The 18,643-nt window shown below is 48.7% G+C and overlaps 6 protein-coding genes across 6 annotated transcripts; 3 read left to right on the top strand and 3 right to left on the bottom strand.

Moving 5' to 3' along the window:
• Window positions 1–1,427: 1,427 nt before the first annotated feature.
• On the bottom strand, window positions 1,428–2,483 carry FPRO_16063 (putative gibberellin cluster-GGPP-synthase; the record flags this gene model as incomplete). The annotated part of the gene is made up of 4 exons (XM_031225166.1): window positions 1,428–1,624; window positions 1,679–1,944; window positions 1,991–2,145; window positions 2,202–2,483. The coding sequence occupies 4 exons, from the start codon at window positions 2,481–2,483 to the stop codon at window positions 1,428–1,430; spliced, it is 900 nt and encodes a 299-aa protein (XP_031090352.1).
• An 878-nt stretch (window positions 2,484–3,361) lies between these two features.
• FPRO_16062 (gibberellin cluster-kaurensynthase) lies at window positions 3,362–6,415 on the top strand (the record flags this gene model as incomplete). The annotated part of the gene is made up of 5 exons (XM_031225165.1): window positions 3,362–3,366; window positions 3,416–4,256; window positions 4,306–4,426; window positions 4,480–4,763; window positions 4,811–6,415. The coding sequence occupies 5 exons, from the start codon at window positions 3,362–3,364 to the stop codon at window positions 6,413–6,415; spliced, it is 2,856 nt and encodes a 951-aa protein (XP_031090351.1).
• Window positions 6,416–8,117: 1,702 nt separating this feature from the next.
• FPRO_16061 (uncharacterized protein) lies at window positions 8,118–8,869 on the top strand (the record flags this gene model as incomplete). The annotated part of the gene is made up of 3 exons (XM_031225164.1): window positions 8,118–8,313; window positions 8,371–8,467; window positions 8,521–8,869. 3 exons carry the CDS (start codon window positions 8,118–8,120, stop codon window positions 8,867–8,869), a joined length of 642 nt encoding a protein of 213 aa, XP_031090350.1.
• Window positions 8,870–13,527: 4,658 nt separating this feature from the next.
• Window positions 13,528–14,514, top strand: FPRO_16060 (uncharacterized protein; the record flags this gene model as incomplete). The annotated part of the gene is made up of 1 exon (XM_031225163.1): window positions 13,528–14,514. One exon carries the CDS (start codon window positions 13,528–13,530, stop codon window positions 14,512–14,514), a length of 987 nt encoding a protein of 328 aa, XP_031090349.1.
• A 130-nt stretch (window positions 14,515–14,644) lies between these two features.
• Window positions 14,645–16,248, bottom strand: FPRO_16059 (uncharacterized protein; the record flags this gene model as incomplete). The annotated part of the gene is made up of 5 exons (XM_031225162.1): window positions 14,645–15,277; window positions 15,332–15,342; window positions 15,444–15,738; window positions 15,792–16,160; window positions 16,213–16,248. The coding sequence occupies 5 exons, from the start codon at window positions 16,246–16,248 to the stop codon at window positions 14,645–14,647; spliced, it is 1,344 nt and encodes a 447-aa protein (XP_031090348.1).
• Window positions 16,249–16,897: 649 nt separating this feature from the next.
• Window positions 16,898–18,341, bottom strand: FPRO_16058 (uncharacterized protein; the record flags this gene model as incomplete). Its single annotated transcript, XM_031225161.1, has 4 exons — window positions 16,898–17,216; window positions 17,265–17,641; window positions 17,689–17,912; window positions 17,966–18,341. 4 exons carry the CDS (start codon window positions 18,339–18,341, stop codon window positions 16,898–16,900), a joined length of 1,296 nt encoding a protein of 431 aa, XP_031090347.1.
• Window positions 18,342–18,643: the final 302 nt, after the last annotated feature.

Below are 18,643 nucleotides of genomic sequence, written 5' to 3'. Positions count from 1 at the left end.
TGCACGGTCCCCTCCTGGCTTCTTCTTTGCATTCGCCTTCCGGATCCATAATCGCGTCTTTGCAATCACCCAGGCTAGGAAATTCTCCTCAAAGTCCGACCGGATGATTCGGTGCTCAAGCAATCCCGCTCGCGGAATCAGGCCTGAAGCGCGATCCCAGCCAAGAGCCGAACAGGGAATGGCACACACAGACACACTCCAGGCTACATTCGGATTGTAACCTTGTGAGACGGGACGTCCTGCAAGTATAGCACACCCGCTACCGCCTCCAAATATACAATATAACCCCTGAATGATTGTCAGTGGACCAGCTAGTTGGGGTGGTAAGAGTCATTTGCAGCCATTCGGAAGACCTACCATATTAGACTTTAGAAGATCTGATTGGCTGATCCTCTTCATCGATAAGATCGAGTCAGTAGCCAATCAGATGCAGGGATAACGGGGATTAAGTACCCACTGACAATCATTCAGGAGTTATATTGTAAATGCGGGTCGGTTTTAAAGAGACTGCCAAACTCGCAATGCTTGATCCTAGACTCTAGACCCTGACCGACGCGCTTTGTCAGCGGGCGCTAGAATAAGTTCGGCACTTGATGTGCCGGCTTATCTAGTGCCGGCTTATCTAGTGCCGGCTTATCCAGTGCCGGCTTGCAATACCCGTTTCTGCTAATTCTTAGCCGTTACAATCAAGGCTGCGAATACTTTGCAAAGCACGTCACCTTTGATCCCATCACTGTATGTCCTTATCAGTTCGGTTGACGACTCCACCACAAACAGGTCGAGGCACATAGCTTACTGGCGCTGTTGTCGAGAGGCATTGGTAGACATTGGAGGCAGTCAATAATTAGTCTGGTCATGGGATCTCGACTAATGTTTCCATCGTACGTTTGTCCATATGTACAGGAAGGATCTGCAAAAGTTGAATGTGTGGTGTCACTTAGCAGTCACACGATGATGAACAAGCTCTAGGTGCCTCTTCCTTACAACAAAAACAAATCATCCATGATAGACTAGCACTGTATATCTCTGCTGCCTAAGCTTCCAGCTTTAGGCGTTCCACCAAGGCCCTCAATACAGGGTTATCCTTATCCATACTAACTTCCAGGCTTCCAATCTGGGCTAAAACTCTTGTGTGCAGCATGCCAAGGAGTGCACTCGTCCAGTCTAAGCTCCCGTTGCTTTTTATCACTTCCAACACCAGCATCTTTTGCTGTCTTGTAAGCTTACCCTGGACTCGTCTCATCGATAAGATGTTGGTGAGAAGACCACTTGAGTCACTCTGTAGAGCATGCATCAGAGTCAACGAGTATTTACCCTCGTCCAAGTCCTCGCAGAATCCTTTCTGATCAATGTACTGTGAATGCTTAGCAATGGGTCTGGAACATAATGGAGAACATATGAAAGTGCCGACAAGTAAAACCCCTGTCCTAATAAATGAAGATAAGAAATAGCTGCGGGGAACGTGCCTTATTGTCAATGAGATTCATGTAGTCATCTCTAATCTGGAAATACTGCCCGAGCAGTGACACAACACCGCTTAGAGACGCAAGTGTGCTGTCACTGATACACACTTCAGAGTTCAGCACCAGTAGCTCAAGTGATAACCTAAACAGGGCACCAGTCTCTGAAGTAACTTAGATTAGCCGATGATCAATCGCAATAAACTGGGGCATCTTACTGTCATTGACCATCAAAAGATACTCTTGTATAGACGGAACAGTGGTGTTAGCTGTCCACCATAGATCCATTGCCTGACCCTGGAAGATTGTGGCTATAGTACCAGTCATCTCTGCCAAAGCATCATAGCTGACGATCTCCTGTATCTTCTCGATTGCCTTGACTATGACATACGTTGCTGTGTTTATTGCTTGGGCTGGACCGAAGACAGTGTGTGTAGATGGTTTGCCCCGCCGAAGTGGAGAGTTGTCTTGAAAGTCATCGATTCTGAAATGTCAGCCGGTCTCCAGCAAGGGCAAATTGGAATGCTAACATGAGAGAGGAGTTGTGGAGCATGCCGATCACCTCTTTGATCACAGAGGTCTTGTCCTCCGGAACATCAAGCCAGATATTCAGCGAGTCAATGAAGGCCCCACGAATACCTTTGGAGGGGAGGGTCAAGATATAGTTGTAGGGAGAATCAGCAACCTGTAGACATCAGTAAGTGGTAACAAAGTCGAGAGACAAAGTCGATCTGTGCCTACCTGGCGGCGCTGTGACTTCCACCGGTTATTGAGCTCCGAGCTCATAGCTGTTGAAAAGCACAGCTGAGAAACTATCTCTGGTGAAGCTGCATTTTGAGACAGAGGAAAGGAGACACGCCGTTCCTCATAGCGAGATAAAGAACCGCCTTCTGAAGAGGAAGAGTCTGGAGGAGTGTCTTTGTAATGGAAAGGATCCGTTACTTGAACTGTAATTTCCAGCTTTTGGGTTGCGTGGAAAGCATCAAACATTGAAAGAAGGTTGGAGATCTGTTGCTCGGCCATGATAGCATTTGAAACGTGTACGTTTATATCGTGGGACGAAGGAGACACAATGTTGAAGGAGAATGTAAGAGGGAAGGAAAGCTCATACAAACTTACATAGTGGTGCGAGATGCTCCAAATAGTAGGATACCAATACATATTATTACTATTAATGTTTCATGTATATGTTGGGGTTCACCCAGTCCAAGGCAAGACAGAGATATCCCGAAGCACAAGATTGAGCATGTTCCTTTCTCCTCCATGGCTGTCCTATTCCGTGTCCACATGTCTCAGAATTGTATGCCGGGTTCCCCTCCTCAAACTTCACATGCATACTCTGGGGGTCTCAGCTGCATCATGTCAAATTTGTTTACAGTCCCGGATTTGTCCATAACTCCGGGTACCCAGACTAGCAAACGTGCAGATAAAGCCGCCTTGGTTAGGACGGACTTAGGTTGTTGTCTCTTTCCTCACCACTCCTGCCGGGTAACGGGAACTTTTGCCATGCATATGCATAGATACCCTCCCAGTCAACACGGGTGTCACTTAAACTCACACCTCGTAGATTTATCGTCGCCCTAGGGGTCTGGTCATTGGCATGCGTGTTTGCGGGCTGCAAGATACCAGATTCGATGCGCACGGGCGCCCGCAATTGACTTCCAATCTGCAAACCTACTTTGCGATCCCAAAGGGGGAAAGATGGCGCTTGATGGATTCCTCCGTCTTCCCATGGGTGGCAGAGGCATGCCCATGCGTGGTTCTCGTATCCCAGATCATAGCCAAGTCGTCTGAGACAACATTGACGATATCCCTCATCACAGATATAACAACTGTATTCTTCTCACATCGACGTACGCTCAAGCTTCATCACTACAGTGAACCTGAGATAGTTACTCAAGATGCCGTATGTAACAGAAACCCCTTTTCTTGACGAGTATCCTAACCCATATAAGCGGAAAGATTCAGAATGATATCCCCAGGGACATCAAGACAGAGAATGACTTGGTCCCAGCAGCAAAGTCTCTACTGGACCGCGCCTTCAAGAGCCATCATAACTATTACGGTCTGTGCTCTACAAGCCCTCAGGTATATGACACTGCCTGGGTCGCCATGATACCCAAGACGAGAGACAATGTTAAGCATTGGCTGTTCCCTGAGTGCTTCCACTATCTACTAAGGGCTCAGGCTGCTGATGGCAGCTGGGGTTATCTCCCGACGACCCAGACTGCTGGTATTCTAGACACTGCTTCGGCTTTGCTTGCTCTCGTGTCTCATTTACGAGAGCCTCTGCAGATACTAGACGTCTCGCCAGACGAGCTGAGTCTCAGGATCGAACAGGGAGTTGCTTCTCTGAAGCGACAGCTAGCTGTCTGGAATGACGTTGAGGAGACCAACCACATTGGCGTCGAGCTGATCGTCCCAGTTTTACTTTCTACGCTTGAGAAAGAACTCGGCGTCTCACTGTTTGACTTTCCTTGCAGACATGTCTTAGACAGGATGCATGAAGAGAAGCTCAGCCATTTTGACTTGGAGAAAGTGTACGGCAAGCCGTCTTCAGTACTTCACTCTCTTGAAGCCTTCCTTGGGAAGCTGGACTTTGATCGTCTCTCCCACCATCTTTACCGTGGCTCTATGATGGCTTCGCCTTCTTCCACGGCTGCTTACCTCAATGGTGCAAGCAAGTGGGACGACGAGGCTGAAGATTACCTGAGACATGTTATGAAGAATGGTGCTGGTCATGGAGATGGTGGTATCTCGGGAACCTTTCCAACGACGCATTTTGAGTGCAGCTGGGTGAGTAATATGGTTCAGTTTACTCTTTGGCCGCTAACCTCGGGTGTAGATCATAGCGACGCTATTGAAGGGCGGCTTCACTGTCAAACAAATCGATGGTGATGGCTTGCGCGGCTTATCAGCTATACTTGCCAATGCGTTGAGGGACGAGAAAGGGGTAATTGGCTTTGGTAAGAAAACCTTTGGCTCTATTCACGAACCATGGAGATTAATTATGATATAGCACCCCATACAGCTGATGTCGATGACACGGCAAAAGCTCTTTTGGCGCTGAGCCTCGTCGATCAACATGCCAGCCCAGACATCATGATCAAGGTCTTTGAAGGCAAAAGCCACTTCACCACATTTGGATCGGAACGTGATCCCAGCTTGACTTCCAACCTTCATGTGCTGCTGAGTCTCTTAAAGCAGCCCAACCTAAGCCAATACCATCCCCAAATCCTTAAGACCACCTTGTTCATCTGCCAATGGTGGTGGGATAGCGACCATCACGTCAAAGACAAATGGGTAAGCTCTACCTCTCACCCGGTAGAAGTACTCACTAACACTTCTAGAATTTGAGTCACCTATACCCTACTATGCTTCTAGTGGAAGCTTTCACGGATGTGCTTCATCTGATTGACGGCGGCAACCTTTCTGGTCTCTTTGACGAGAGCCTCAAGTGCAAGATTGGCCTGTCAGTCTTCCAGGCTGTCCTACGTATCGTTCTCAGTCAAGACGATGATGGATCTTGGAGAAGATACCGGGAGCAAACATGCTACGCCATTCTCGCTCTTGCACAGGCACGCCGGATCTGCTTCTTCACTCACATGGAGCATATGATACAAAGTTGCATTGACCGTGGCGTTTCGTGGCTCAAGACGAGCAATTTCCATTCTCAGGACCTTGCTTGGACGTCTAAGACGGCATATGAAGTTGGATTTGTTGCTGAAGCGTACAAGCTAGCAGCCCTGCAGTCAGCAAGCTTAGAAGTACCCGCCGCTACTGTTGGTCATAGCCTCACCTCAGCAGTTCCTTCATCTGATTTGGAGCAATACATGCCCCTTGTTCGTAAGACTGCTTTGTTCTCACTGCTGGAGGAGTGGGAACTCAGAGCGTCGATCATTGAGTCTTCGTTCTTCGTACCCCTTCTACAAGCGCAGCGCGTTGAGATTTACCCGAGGGACAAGATCAAGATCGACGAGGACAAATATCTGAGCATCATTCCTTTTACTTGGATCGGATGCAACAACAGGAGTCGCACGTTTGCATCCAACAGGTGGCTCTATGACATGATGTACCTGTCTCTCTTGGGCTATCAGACTGATGAGTACATGGAAGCTGTTGCTGGGCCAGTCTTTGGTGATGACTCTCTGTTTCACCAGACCATCGACAAGATTATAGATAACACCAATGTGAACTCTACTGGGACCAATGGGACCGCGCGCCATGGGAATGGTCATCAATGCGAGTCATCCATCATTGGAGAAGTCGAAGATACTCTCACTCGCTTCATCAACAGCGTCCTCAACCACAAAGATGTTCTAAGGTCGAGCTCTTTCGATCAAGACACTCTTCGCCAGGAGCTCAAAACGTTCATGCACGCCCATGCCACACAGGTAGAGGACAACAGTCGCTTCTCCCAGCAGGCCTCTAGTGACGTTTTCTCTTCCCCAGAGCAGTCATACTTCCAATGGGTTAATAGCACAGGAGGCAGCCACGTCGCTTGCGCATACTCATTCGCCTTCTCCAACTGTCTAATGTCAGCGAATCTGCTCCAAGGCAGAGACGCATTTCCCTCCGTCACTCAGAAGTATCTTATCTCCTCTGTCTTGCGCTACGCTACAAACATGTGTCGTATGTATAACGACTTTGGCTCTATAGCTCGCGATGATGCTGAGCGGAATGTCAACTCGATGCACTTCCCCGACTTTGCGCTGTGCAAAGGAACGTCACAGAGTCTTGACGACAGAAAGAAGAGGCTTGCTGAGATAGCTAGTCATGAGCAGGGTTGTCTTGACCGTGCTTTGGAAGCTCTGGAGAGACAGTCTCGGGATGATGCAGGAAATTGTGCTGGTTCTGAAGGGAGGAAGTTTAAGATTGTAAAGCTATTCTGCGATGTCACGGACTTGTATGATCAGCTTTATGTGATCAAGGACCTTTCAAGCAGCATGAAGTGATGGAAGAGTATCAGGCGGGTAATTTTGCTATGTAATTTACTTAAGTTTACTTTATGTCACGTAGTGTTAGTTGAGGCTCACCACATTGGAACCCATTTAAGCATTTCTGTCCGATGTACTTGGAGCTTCAAATACATAATTTACCCGCTCGCAAACAAGGTCAATATTCTACATGACACTTTCTCTTTAGCAAGTCAGAGGCCGAACCCGACCGTCATGTGCCTTTCCCCAAATTAAGATTCTGTTGTAATCTGCGTTTGTGTTATAGGGTCGCGTATTCAAGCCGTGTAGTCGAATGCATAAAGTATGGTGACACTCGGAAAACCCGACAACAAGCCGCAGGGATCTTGTCACGCTGCATATTTTGATCTCTTATGATATTGCAGCCACTATCTGCACACCTAGCTTCAGAATTTTGTTTCGGCGCTATCACCTTAAGTCCGTGATGTTACAGCGGCTGAACAGGAGTAGTGACCCATGGAACTTCTGTTACTCGTGACGCGGAGTGATGACGTGTCAAGATAGCGAGTGCACGGGATCTGGAAGTAACTTTTCACTTATGCTAGACCTTTCCCATAGGGGAACAAGACAGTCTCTTCCTTACTAGTCGACGATTTAAGCTTCATCTATGCTATCCCAAAAGTTTATTGCACTATGATGAATGCTTCCATCAAGATAATTGAGCGTCTCGAGCTCGCTGGCTTGCGCGCCTTGCGTATTGTAGTAGCGTTCGCCGTGATTTGGGGCACTACAGGGCTGCTGGCACTCACGTGGTGGATCTACAAGCAGTTATGCAAAGAACGAGTTCTCCCATATCCCGTGGTAGGCGATCCTCACGCTCGGTCGTTGGAGGAGAATCTCATCCAAGGAATGCAAAAGGTAAATGCCTCGCTTTCGCCTCCAGTCGTCTCTAAATTACACAGTACCACGACTCGCCCTTCGTGTTGGCTGGATCACATCCACCACTGTTGATCCTGCCAATGTCTGTTTTTCATGAAATACACAACATGCCAAATGAATGTATTTCCATCATAGCAGAGCATGAAGACAAGTTTCAGGGCAAATACACGCACATCAATACCATCCGACCTGAGATTCCCGCCACTATTCGTCAGGACTTGACCCGTAATATGCCCAGAATTATACTGGACTTCCAGGATGAGCTGGCATACGCCTCCGAGTTCTGGCCCAGAACGAACGATTGGACGACTGTATCATTGTACGAGATGATGCTAAGTACCGTCGCTCTCTTAAGTGGCAGAGCATTTGTCGGCCTGCCCTTGTGTCGCGATCAAAGCTGGCTACAAGCTTCCATAGGCTATACTGTCCACTGTGTTTCAATACGCGATCAGCTGCATACCTGGAGTCCAGTGCTGAGACCAATTATTGGACCATTCCTGCCTAGCGTGCGTTCGGTGCGAAGACATCTTCGCTTCGCAGCGGAGATAATGGCTCCTTTCATCTCGCAAGTTTTAGAGGAAGATGGAAATCAACATCAGACAGACGCACCTCTGACGGATCAGACCAAGGGGCGAGGCACCTTTATTTCCTGGCTTCTTCGACATATGCCTGAGGAGCTTAGAACCCCAGAACAGGTCGGGCTAGATCAAATGCTGGTCTCGTTCGCTGCGATCCACACTACCAAGAAGTCATATAAACCATAGTATTTGTGCTCCTTCCTGATTTTGTTTCATTGATAGCCATGGCCCTAACCAAGGTTGTATGGGAGCTTGCGAAACGTCCAGAATACATTGAGCCATTGAGGGCCGAGATGCACGACGTCTTTGGACCTGAGGTTGGTACAGGAGCCATTTGCATGAACAAGGAAGCTTTATCTAGACTACAGAAATTAGATAGCTTCATCAGAGAAGTCCAGCGCTGGTGCCCTTCCACATTTGGTAAGTCCAAGAACCCATACTCGAGCTAATACACGCAGTACTAACCGAGTGCTCGAGTCACTCCAAGCAGACGCGTCATGAAGTCAATGAAACTATCAAATGGTATCAAGCTATCGAAAGGGACCTCTATAGCAGTCCCCGCCCACGCAATCCAGTACTTCGCTGCCCTTCCTCTTGCCATTAGCCACAGTACTGACTATCTAACAGCATGTCCGAAGAGACGCCAATATTCTCGCCAGACTTTAGCTCTGGCTTCATGAACCCGGCACCTCTCATATTTGACGGGTTCCGGTACTCGAATCTCCGATCTATAAAAGGACAAAAGTCGCACCACCAGGCAGCCACTACGGGTCCTGACTATCTGGTCTTCAACCATGGAAAGCACGCATGCCCTGGAAGGTTCTTTGCCATATGTGAGATCAAGATGATACTCGTGGAACTCTTGGCAAAGTACGATTTTAGACTTGAGGATGGAAAGCCAGGGCCTGAGTTGATGCGTGTTGGGACAGAGACTCGACTAGATACTAAAGCTTGTCTCGAGATAAGAAGGAGATAAAGACGGGGTCACAATGAGATAGGCCTCTATTTGGGGCTTGATTTCTGGGGGAGGCTGTGCAATGGGTAAGAGTAGTCCAGCATAGCAAAGCCACAGATGTCTGTCTGTCGAGTAAATGGTCACCAAGATCGCCAAATGGGGACTTTGAATCGGTTATATATATCACAACATCAATTACACAGAGTTGTAATGATAATGAACAATATCAGTACTCGGCCATTACCTAGAGCCTTTGTGCATCAGCCCAGCGTTGCCAGCTGCGGCTATTACGCAGGTGCTCCATTGCGTCAACATCCAGCGTAATCAGCACCTCAAATTTAGTAGCATCTGTTTCTGGCAACACCAATCCCGCTCCAGTACCAAAGCCAGCTTGTGATCTGCGCATAGCATCTGGAGCATCGCCCCTTGTAGAGTCCTACTTGCCAAGTCCCGGCAAGGCCCAGTTAGTCCGCGTTCAAAAGTGTCGCTGAGTTTTTAGGTAAAAGTCCAATGGATAACTGAGGTCAAACCCAAGCCCTATGGATCGTGGGGCTGAGACCTTGCGGAACAGAGTATGTGAGTAGCCACGAAGTCGTCGTTGACGCTGAGGATAGCCTCGTCGATGGTAAGTGCTATAGATGCTAGGGCCGAGTAAGGGATTCCTTGATCCTCGTTACATGCTGCTAATATAGTTGACTTGTTGCTTGAGGCGATGGGAAGAGCTATGGTGTTGCCAGAGCTACAACTAATGGCAACGCTGGACATACATCGGCGCCAATGGAGAGATATCATAAGCCGTGCATCTCCAGCAAGAGGCGCCTCGGATGGTAGACTGGCTACACTGGCTTTGGCGACATAAGCTCATGTAATACCGGCAAGATATTTAAATGCTGAAGGCAGGTGTTTCGAGTCTGTGAGTCGCGTGTACGTGAGTTTGTCTTTGAGAGCACGAACAGTCTCATCCTGAATTACAAAAATACAGCCCGTGTTGTTTGGTGGTTTTTCTGTTCTCGGAGCTCGAAACTGAGCTAGGCCGAGTGGAGATGAAAGAAGTCGATACTCAGGGCAACGAGAAAGTAGCTCTTTCAAGTCCGTAACCGGCAGCATGGGGACAACTACAGGGGCTTCGTCACCCAAACGCGCTGGAATTGTAATATCCAGTCTCTTTTCTAGGTCTTTGGTAAGTTCAGCAAAGCACCTAATGACAATGTCCATGCGTCCAGCGTCGAACATAGAATAATGACCATAGATGCCAAGAAGCAATCAGCCATCTATAAGACGGACATGAACTTCAAAAGCAGGAACCCCTTCTCTCTCTTCTTCAAGTCGATGGGAAATGTCAAAAGATTCATCGACAAAGGCTTTGGCTGGAAAGCCTTGACTCTTGAGCTGATTGTAAGTCCAGCTAAATGAGGCCCTTCGGTCGAAGAACTTGAGAGGAGTATCCTTTCTGTCATTCCTGCTAATGGCTAAATGGCCTGGTGGGTCTGCTAGGAGGAATATCCTGCCACTCAAATCCGAAAAGTCGTCTTGATAATTCCAATAGGACCATTGCTAGGTGTTGCTTGAGTCAATGGAGGGGAAAGCTCTATGCAGTTAATACGAACGGCACTGGTCCCATCCCGTGGCTGCAGAACATTATGTGAGCTGTTATAAGTGTAAGCGGTAATCTCTCAGCCACAGTAGACTGATGACATACAATAGATAGAGAAGGCCACCATCTTGTTTCTCACCTTCTCATCCCCAAATTAAGGGTTATAGCAACTACCATCGAGGCTAAGGCCATACCTGGGATTGTGGAGACAAGAACCTTCCTTCTTCCCAGAATGTCTATAGAGTAGATTAAGGGTTAGCAGAATAAGAAGTTGAAGAGACCAAAGATCAAGTTATACAGCATGGCCCCGGAGATTTGAGCTTCTGTTGGCTGATCGCCTGGGCCAATACCGACAAGTGTTGTCCCCCCGTAGAATGCCATGAGTTTAACTGAACAGCGTCAATGAAGTCACAATGTTCAAACAGGTCGATCGACTCACTTTCAAAAGTTTGTTGCGACAAAGCCACAATCCAGGTTGTAATAGATGCATTGCGAAGACGAACTCGGAGTCGATAGGTTGCTTCTCCGACATGAGCCACTGATCAGCGAACAGATTTATACCGTTTCGCTGCTCTGAGCAAAGCCCTGGAGAAAGGCACCCAGACTAACAGTGAAGATGACCATCCACATCCCGTTCTCAGAGAATGAATGGTCAGTCTCATTCATCAGAGCGCGTTTCTCGGCGTCATTGAGGGGTATGACGGTGCTGGTAGTGCTGCCGCTATCTAGGTTGCCCTTTCGTAGCTTCGCGGATGGCGTCCTCGATGCTGTCCTTCTGCTGCCACATCGCGGCTGCATCTTGAACTTCTATTTTGGTGGGATAGGGTCTAAGGCGGGTCAGGGTTTGGGAGCTATCTTGATAGAGCTTTTAGGCATCCGCATGGAGCTCCCCTTGTGTCATGTTTGCTGTTGCGGTTAGTCTAAGTTTCGAAACGAGATGTGCAATTGCTATGTTTACCTAGTGCATTGTGATAACGACGCGGTGGTCTAAGAGATACCATGCTGGGCCGTGACCTAACGCCGGGATGGAGTAAATACAGGTGCTCGTGATGTCTAGGATAGGAGAACAAATGTTATTATGTCGATGAAGGAAGTGCTTTGCATGCGGACAGGGGCAGAGAAGGATAATGATTTAAGTTTGCCTTCTATTGGGAGAACCCTTTGCTTTTAAGCTAAGATTTCCATTTAAGTGTAAGTTCGGTAGTTCTTCTTGGTTCTGCGGCCGGCACAGATGCAATGAGGCTCTGTGTTGCCGCTTCTCTAAGCTCGTTCTTACTGTCTGCCTTGGGAGCCATTGGGTTTTGCCGCGAGCGCCGCAACTGATTGCTGAAACTCACGATGGTACAACCATTGCTTCTATTATTCGGGACTTGGAAGAAGGGAATGGAGTGTCTCCATCCTCGAGGCTTTGCTGAGGTCTTTCGCACGTCGAAGAGATACCAGACGAGCCTCCACAGTAAGTCACGACAGAGGGATTTTTGGATTGGGGCAAAGAACAACGCTATCAGGTTGAGGTTTCCAGTTTCAGACACAATGTCGTCTGTGAGACGGCTCCCGGCGCGCTGAAGGGTACTTCATCTATCCATCAAGCTATCAAGACAAACAATATGTTTATAATGGTGCAGATGTTATCGCGGGATTGCAATATCGAGGTCCGTTTGGAAGCTGGGAGCCAGTACCTAACGCCCGTCCTTCTGGCATGTTCTGAGCTGAAGGATGTTGCAGTCAAGCTTCTTCTTACCAAGAGTGGGAAAGTTGATGCGACTGCTAGCAAGGGTCAGACAGGTCTTCACCAGTGCCAGAGTTCGAAATTGCAAGGAAGATGCATCGCAAAGCTTCGCCTCGAAGATCCAGGGCCAAGGCCCTAGATGTCAATTCTCAAGATGACTTTCAAATGAGAGCGGCAAACATAGCCGCAAGAATTGCAGATGTGAGAAGGCTGCAGTACCTCTTGCTGGATCAACCTGGCAAAAAGGCTGCCAACGCAAAGGCACAGCAACAAGATGATGGACGCCACGAATGGTCACCCTGAAATCCAACATAGCCAACAAGAAACAGGTCATCGATGTGCTATCGAGATTCAGCGACTTGAGCGTCAAGAATAATAACGGCGATGATGGTAAGAACGTGGCTGAGAAACATAGTAAAAAGTACGTTCGCAGGTATTTGGACAGCACAAAGCCTTGGCGGCCAAACGAATCTCTGATGGTTGTCTCAGAGACTTGAGTACAAACGGGCGAGGAATCGTACAGTGGTTGTAAACAACATCGTCTTCGGTTGAAGCACTGCAAGCTCAGTATCACGGATTCGGCGTTTCCGCCGGATTGAAAACGCACACTGAGGAAGTATTCAAGTGATTAGTCTAGTATAGCAATGGGGAGTGCCTTAGTTCAAGTGTACAGCAGGCTGAATAGATGTTAGTTATCTTTATGCCTTATCCATGCAACAGTTAATAAAGCTGATTCATAATTATAGCCATTATTATGACACTCACACCCAGGCCGAACTCAGCAAGCCATCTAAGGGGTGCTTTTCTGAGGAGCAGTTCAAGACATGCGAACACATCCTGTCTTAGTCCGCATCGTGCTTTAGTTATGACATCAATCCCAACCGCAAGCTTCTCTACGCGACTACCAGTCCAATCCTGTATAGCATCAGAAACCCGGGTATCAACCTCGCGTTTTAAGTTATTACCAAGCCGAGCGCGAGCTATCAAACACGCGATGGTGCTTCTCCGAGGAGAAGTGTATGCTATGTGATTGGCCCAGATGCCGCTGATGCCGCAAACACCAGGTTTTTGGTGTCGCTTGACATGCAGGCTGACATCGGGTATCCGGGTAATCGATACACGGGAAACCGTTGAGTGGCGTTTGTCGCTGACTGGCTTCGGGCATTACAGTTGCAGAGATACTGTTTCCGGAATCAGACGGAGATAGTGTGATGTCGAGTATTAATTCTTGTAAGCCACTACAGTATTTAAACATTGCTGTATCACAGTCGCTATTCTCAAACGTCTCGGCAACCATCATCTTCAGTATCCAACAAAACAGCAATATATCCTACAACACTCTATTCTTATTACAAAATGGCATCCTCTAATCTCCCATCTATAATGAAAGCCATCCTCCAGTCCAACAAGCACTCCCACAAACTCATCCTCTCATCTCAACAACCAGTTCCTACCCGAACCCATCCTCAAGACATCCTCGTCAAAGTCCACGCTACCTGCCCCTGCAAGGGTGAACTCGACTGGGCCCTCTGGGCGTCCGAGTTCATCGGCGACAAGATCCCCATTCCCGGCCAAGACCTCGCAGGAACCGTCGTCTCAGCCCCAGAGAATAGCGGCTTCAGACCCGGCGACGAGGTCTACGCCCGTATTGAAGCCAACCGTCCTGGCGCAGGTGCTGAATATGTCCTCGCCCGGGTCTCTGAGCTTGCCATCAGACCCAAGAACTTGACCTGGGCTGAAACTGCGGCGAGTCCTATCAGTGCGCTTACTGCATATCAGGGATTGTTCACTAGAGGAGGTTTAGATCCTGAGGCTGTGAAAGGCGATGGAGCTGCGCGGGAGAAGAATGGCAAGATCCGGGTTTTGATCAATGGTGCTGCTGGGGGAGCGGGAAGCTGGGCGGTGCAGCTCGCTCGTATCGCTGGAGTCAATACTATCGCAGGAGTTGTTGGAACACAGAATATCGATCTCGTTCGACAACTTGGTGCGACTGAGACCATCGACTACAAGAAGCAGAGCATCGGAGAGTGGGTTGCCCAAGATCCCGCATCTCGACAATTCGACCTTGTCTTTGACTGTATTGGTATGCCTTCTCTGGCCCAGATGTGGTATGCAGTTCGAGAGGGAGGAATCCTGGTCAGCGTCTGTGCTCCACCAGAGCAGAATCGTCCGGAGGATGTCAAGAAGGATGTCAACAGTTTCTTCTTCGTCATTGACCCCATCGGCAAGGATCTAGATGTCATCACTAAGCTCCTGGAAGCAGGTCAGATTAAGCCGCATATTGATAGCGTGGTTGGTCTCGACGATTTTGAAGATGCCTGGGAGAAAGTTGAGTCGGGTTGAACTAAGGGAAAGGTCGTCGTGATGGTGATTAAGGACGAATAGTAGAAGGTTCAAACATTCATCTCAATCATCGACATCCTATTTAATCGTGTACTTAGTTATAGATCTCATCTCGTAATATCTATTCCCATCATCCAGAATGCTTCACCCAGCAAGCCTGAGGATTACACCATCCCTTGAGACCGACCTCTCCCCAATCCATGCCAGTACCGCTCTGCTTATGTCCCCCAAACAGAACACTAGGCGCAACCTCGAAATGCTTGTTGACCCAAAGACTCCCAGCCTCCAACTGCTCAGCCATTCGTCGAGCACGACTGACATCTTTCCTCCAGACGGACGCCCCAAGACCATAGTTTGATGTGTTAACCCGGGATATGACATCGTCTTCGGCCTGCCACTTCATAACAGGGACTATTGGACCAAATGGTTCAGTTTGCACTATCTCTGAATTCTCAGGTGGGTTGTCGATGAGAACAGGTGGCATGAAGTACCCTTTGCCCGATGTTGCAGCTGACGCGTTGCTAAAGACACGCTTCCATCCTTGCTTATCGATCTGCGCATAGAGACGCTGGAGTTTCTCGTACTGCATCTTATTCTGAATGGGTCCAAAAAATGCCTCAGGGTTAGTGAAGTCGCCGGTCTTGAGGGCTTCTAGGAACTTGACTATTTCAGCAACAAACTTATCGTAGATACTCTCATGGACGTAGATGCGTTTGATGTTCATGCAGATTTGGCCACTATGGACATATGCCAGAAATGTGACCTATTAACTCGTTAGTAAACCTTTTGTCGTTGGGTAAGATGTAGGGAAATGTACCTTTCCAGCCACTGCAGGAATGTCAACATCTTGACAATCGCAGCGTCATTCCCGCCCAATTCAAGAGTGGCACGCTTCAATGTAGCAGCACAAGCCGCCATGATCTTCTTACCTGTCTCGGTAGAGCCAGTGAAACTCACCTTGGCTACACCAGGATGAGCAGTCAGCATAGGTCCAAGGTCATCAGCGCCGCTCAAAGCCTGGAATACGCCAGGAGGAAGGACTTTGGCTCCAATCTCAGCCAGCTTGAGAGCAGAATAGGGAGTATATGGCGAAGGCTTCCATATAAACGTATTACCAGCCAGCATAGCAGGGTATGCTTTCCCAATGCCGAGCAACATGGGGAAGTTCCATGGAACGATGCCGACGCCGACGCCAAGCGGAACGTAGCGTACAACGGCTGTTCTCTGCGCATGCTATTAGTCTCCATTGTTCAATGATGAATAGTCTGGGAACTTACATCTTCATTATCCTCAGGCTTATCCTCCTTGATCCTAAACTTCGGAGTCTCTCGAACATGCTGCATGACAAGCATAAGCTCAAAGCCACCAGCCTGCGGAGGTTTCCCAGCTTCACGGCCTAGAAGGTCAATGAACTCTTGCTTATGTGCTTCGATGGCATCTGCGAATTTGATGAGATAGCTGGAGCGCTCATCCCATGATAGCTTTCGCCATGCAGGATATGCTGCTTTCGCAGCGCTTACAGCTCGATCAACGTCATCTTGGTTCGATACGGGTGACTCCCAGAGAGGCTCTTCTGTGCTAGGGCAGATACCATGTCGGGTTTCTGACGTGGAGCTTAACTGGTTGTTTATGACGTTCTGGAAAGTCTTTGCTAAGAGTCAGAGAGCTGTAGATTTATCTAGAGGGAACCTTGCGTACCTGAAAGTCAACTTTCTGCTCATCGGGGAAACTCATGGTCACAAGTTGAGGTCAATGCAAGGTAACTGATGAGAAGCAGCAGTCATCACTCAGCGAGCGACCATGTCGAATACTTATCCCTCAGACTCTCAGTCAGGCAGTCATCTTCCTTCTGGGTAGACTTAACTCCATCACAAGCAGGATTACAGCAACTTAGCCAATGGTTACTGCTCATGAGCCTGTACCCATGCTGTTGGAATAAGCACAATGTCAGATATGTTGCATCTTCAATGCCAATGTGGATTAGGGCTGACGACACGACAGGAATAGCTCCACAACATACAGACGGCTCGCCAATGGATTTTATTCGACCAAAGTACCTAGTTGAGTAAGCGACTGATTTGATAATGTCGCCCGACCCTACATTACCCTGAGACCATGGATTGGAATCACATCTGCTATGAGTCAAGATTCTAGCTCAAGTTCAACGGTGACTGGCCAGTATAAGGACAAACAGACTTCCACTCATTAAGTCACTCTCGGACCCAGTCTTCGAAATCGTCACAACACAAGTATTATATGGCGTAAATCGTAAGTGCACCAGGGAAGACATATTTATTGTAGTACTAAACAAGTCCGTTGACCTCACACCCCAGCTATTATTCTATGAGTCTATGATTTGGCCCCGAGCCCAGCTACCGGCCATCTAGGCGTTGACACGGTCGAAACCCTGCTGCATAGCCTTGAGGTGGCTCCAATCATGGCTGTCAAGAGCAAGAGCCCAGGCCATGACACTCTTGATGCCGCGGGTCTTGGCAAGGAGGTTGATCTTCTCAGCGATGAGCTCGGGAGTGTCCCAGGTCCAGAAGATGCGGTTGAGGGCATCCCAGTACCACTGTCCACCGTTGACCTTATCAGTCTTGCCCTTGTCGAGAGCCTCGTGAAATGAGGCTGACAGATCAATACCGTCACAATGTCCGTAGGCAGACTGGCAGCCGGCACCACAGTGAGCAGCAGTATCACCACTATCGCATGTTAACTAATGTCAGGGAACGATTTGGAAGATTACTTACCACCAGCCGGAAGCGGCACAGCAAGATCCGGTGGCGCACTTGAAGAAAGTGCCAGCACCGCAGGTAGCATCAGGAGTAGCAGTCAGGTTGGTAGGAGCAGAGACAAAGTTGACAGCCTCGAAAGTCACGGAGCCAGACTTGCCGGTGTCGCTACCATCGGCGGCCTCGAGGAGCTCGGTAGGGCAGCCGATGGGGTTGGTGCACTTGTAGCCCTTCTTGGTGGTGAACCACTTGGCGTAGAAGGCAATGCCGAGGACGAGCTTGTGGGCGGGGAAGCCGAGGGAGAGATACTTGTCGATAGCACGGGCGGCGCCCTTGACGGAGACTTGGTGGGTGGTGTAGGTATCACGGCGGTTCATGAGATCGTAGGTCATGACCTGCAGAAGTTAGTGGGAGGTGATACAAAGCTAGATGGAGTACTTACGTTGACAAAGTCGACGGACTTCTCGATGAGAGGGGTCTCGCTGGGGATGTAGGCGATCATATCACGCTCAAGACCGGGGACAGCGATGGAGAGCTCCTTGGAGCCGATGAACTTCTTAATCTCCTTGAGGAGCTTGGGGAAGGCCTTGATCTCGTAGGTCTTCTTGGAGTTGACGACCTGCTTGTAGTCGGCGCCGTTACCACCAGGGTACTCCATGTCGATATCTAAGCATGTTAGCAATGTTCTCATCAATGTCAAGTATAAATAGTGCACATACCAACACAGTCGAAACCGAGTCTATCAAGATTAGAAGCAACGCCACGAGCGAACGTCTGGCGGCTCTTGTCGGTCTTGAGAGCCGCATCGAAACCAGCATTGTCGGCCCAACCACCAACAGCAAGACAGACCTTGATGTCGTGGTCAAACAGAGCGCGGACCTCCTTAAGAGGCTGGAAAGGCTCATACTTGCCAGCAGGCTCAGTAGTGAAGAGCGAAGAGTCGGCAAAGGACATCATCACGTGGGTGACGCTGTGGGTGATATCCTTGGAGGGCAGATCCTTGGTGTGCCACTGGTCGTAGTAGATGATGTTGCGCGAACAGCTCGCCTCGGCGACAGCGTAGGCGCTCAGACCTAGAAGGGTAGTAACGCGCATGATTAGAGAAGTTAGAAATGAGTGACTTTGGTTAAAGGAATGTAGGAATTTGCAAAACAGAAAAACGAAAGAATGAAGACCGTTGGAGGTTGATGAGCTAGAATATAGAAAAAATGGCGCGGTGCGGCGGTTTAAATGCGCCCTTAACGCAGTGCCGCTGTCCCTTTTGGTCAATTAAGTTTAATTAGAAGCTAAAAGTACATTTTCTAGAAGATGAGCGCGTCAGCGTTTTACCACGTATTTAGTACTACTAGAGTTTAATTACCCTAGGTTTCAAATTTCCACCAGTGAGAGCGCATAGG

This window comes from Fusarium proliferatum (assembly GCF_900067095.1).
Source record: "Fusarium proliferatum ET1 genome assembly, contig: FPRO_scaffold020, whole genome shotgun sequence".
NCBI lineage: Eukaryota > Fungi > Ascomycota > Sordariomycetes > Hypocreales > Nectriaceae > Fusarium > Fusarium proliferatum.
Note: the sequence above shows the minus strand (reverse complement) of the source record. Positions and strands in the feature narration are given on the sequence as shown.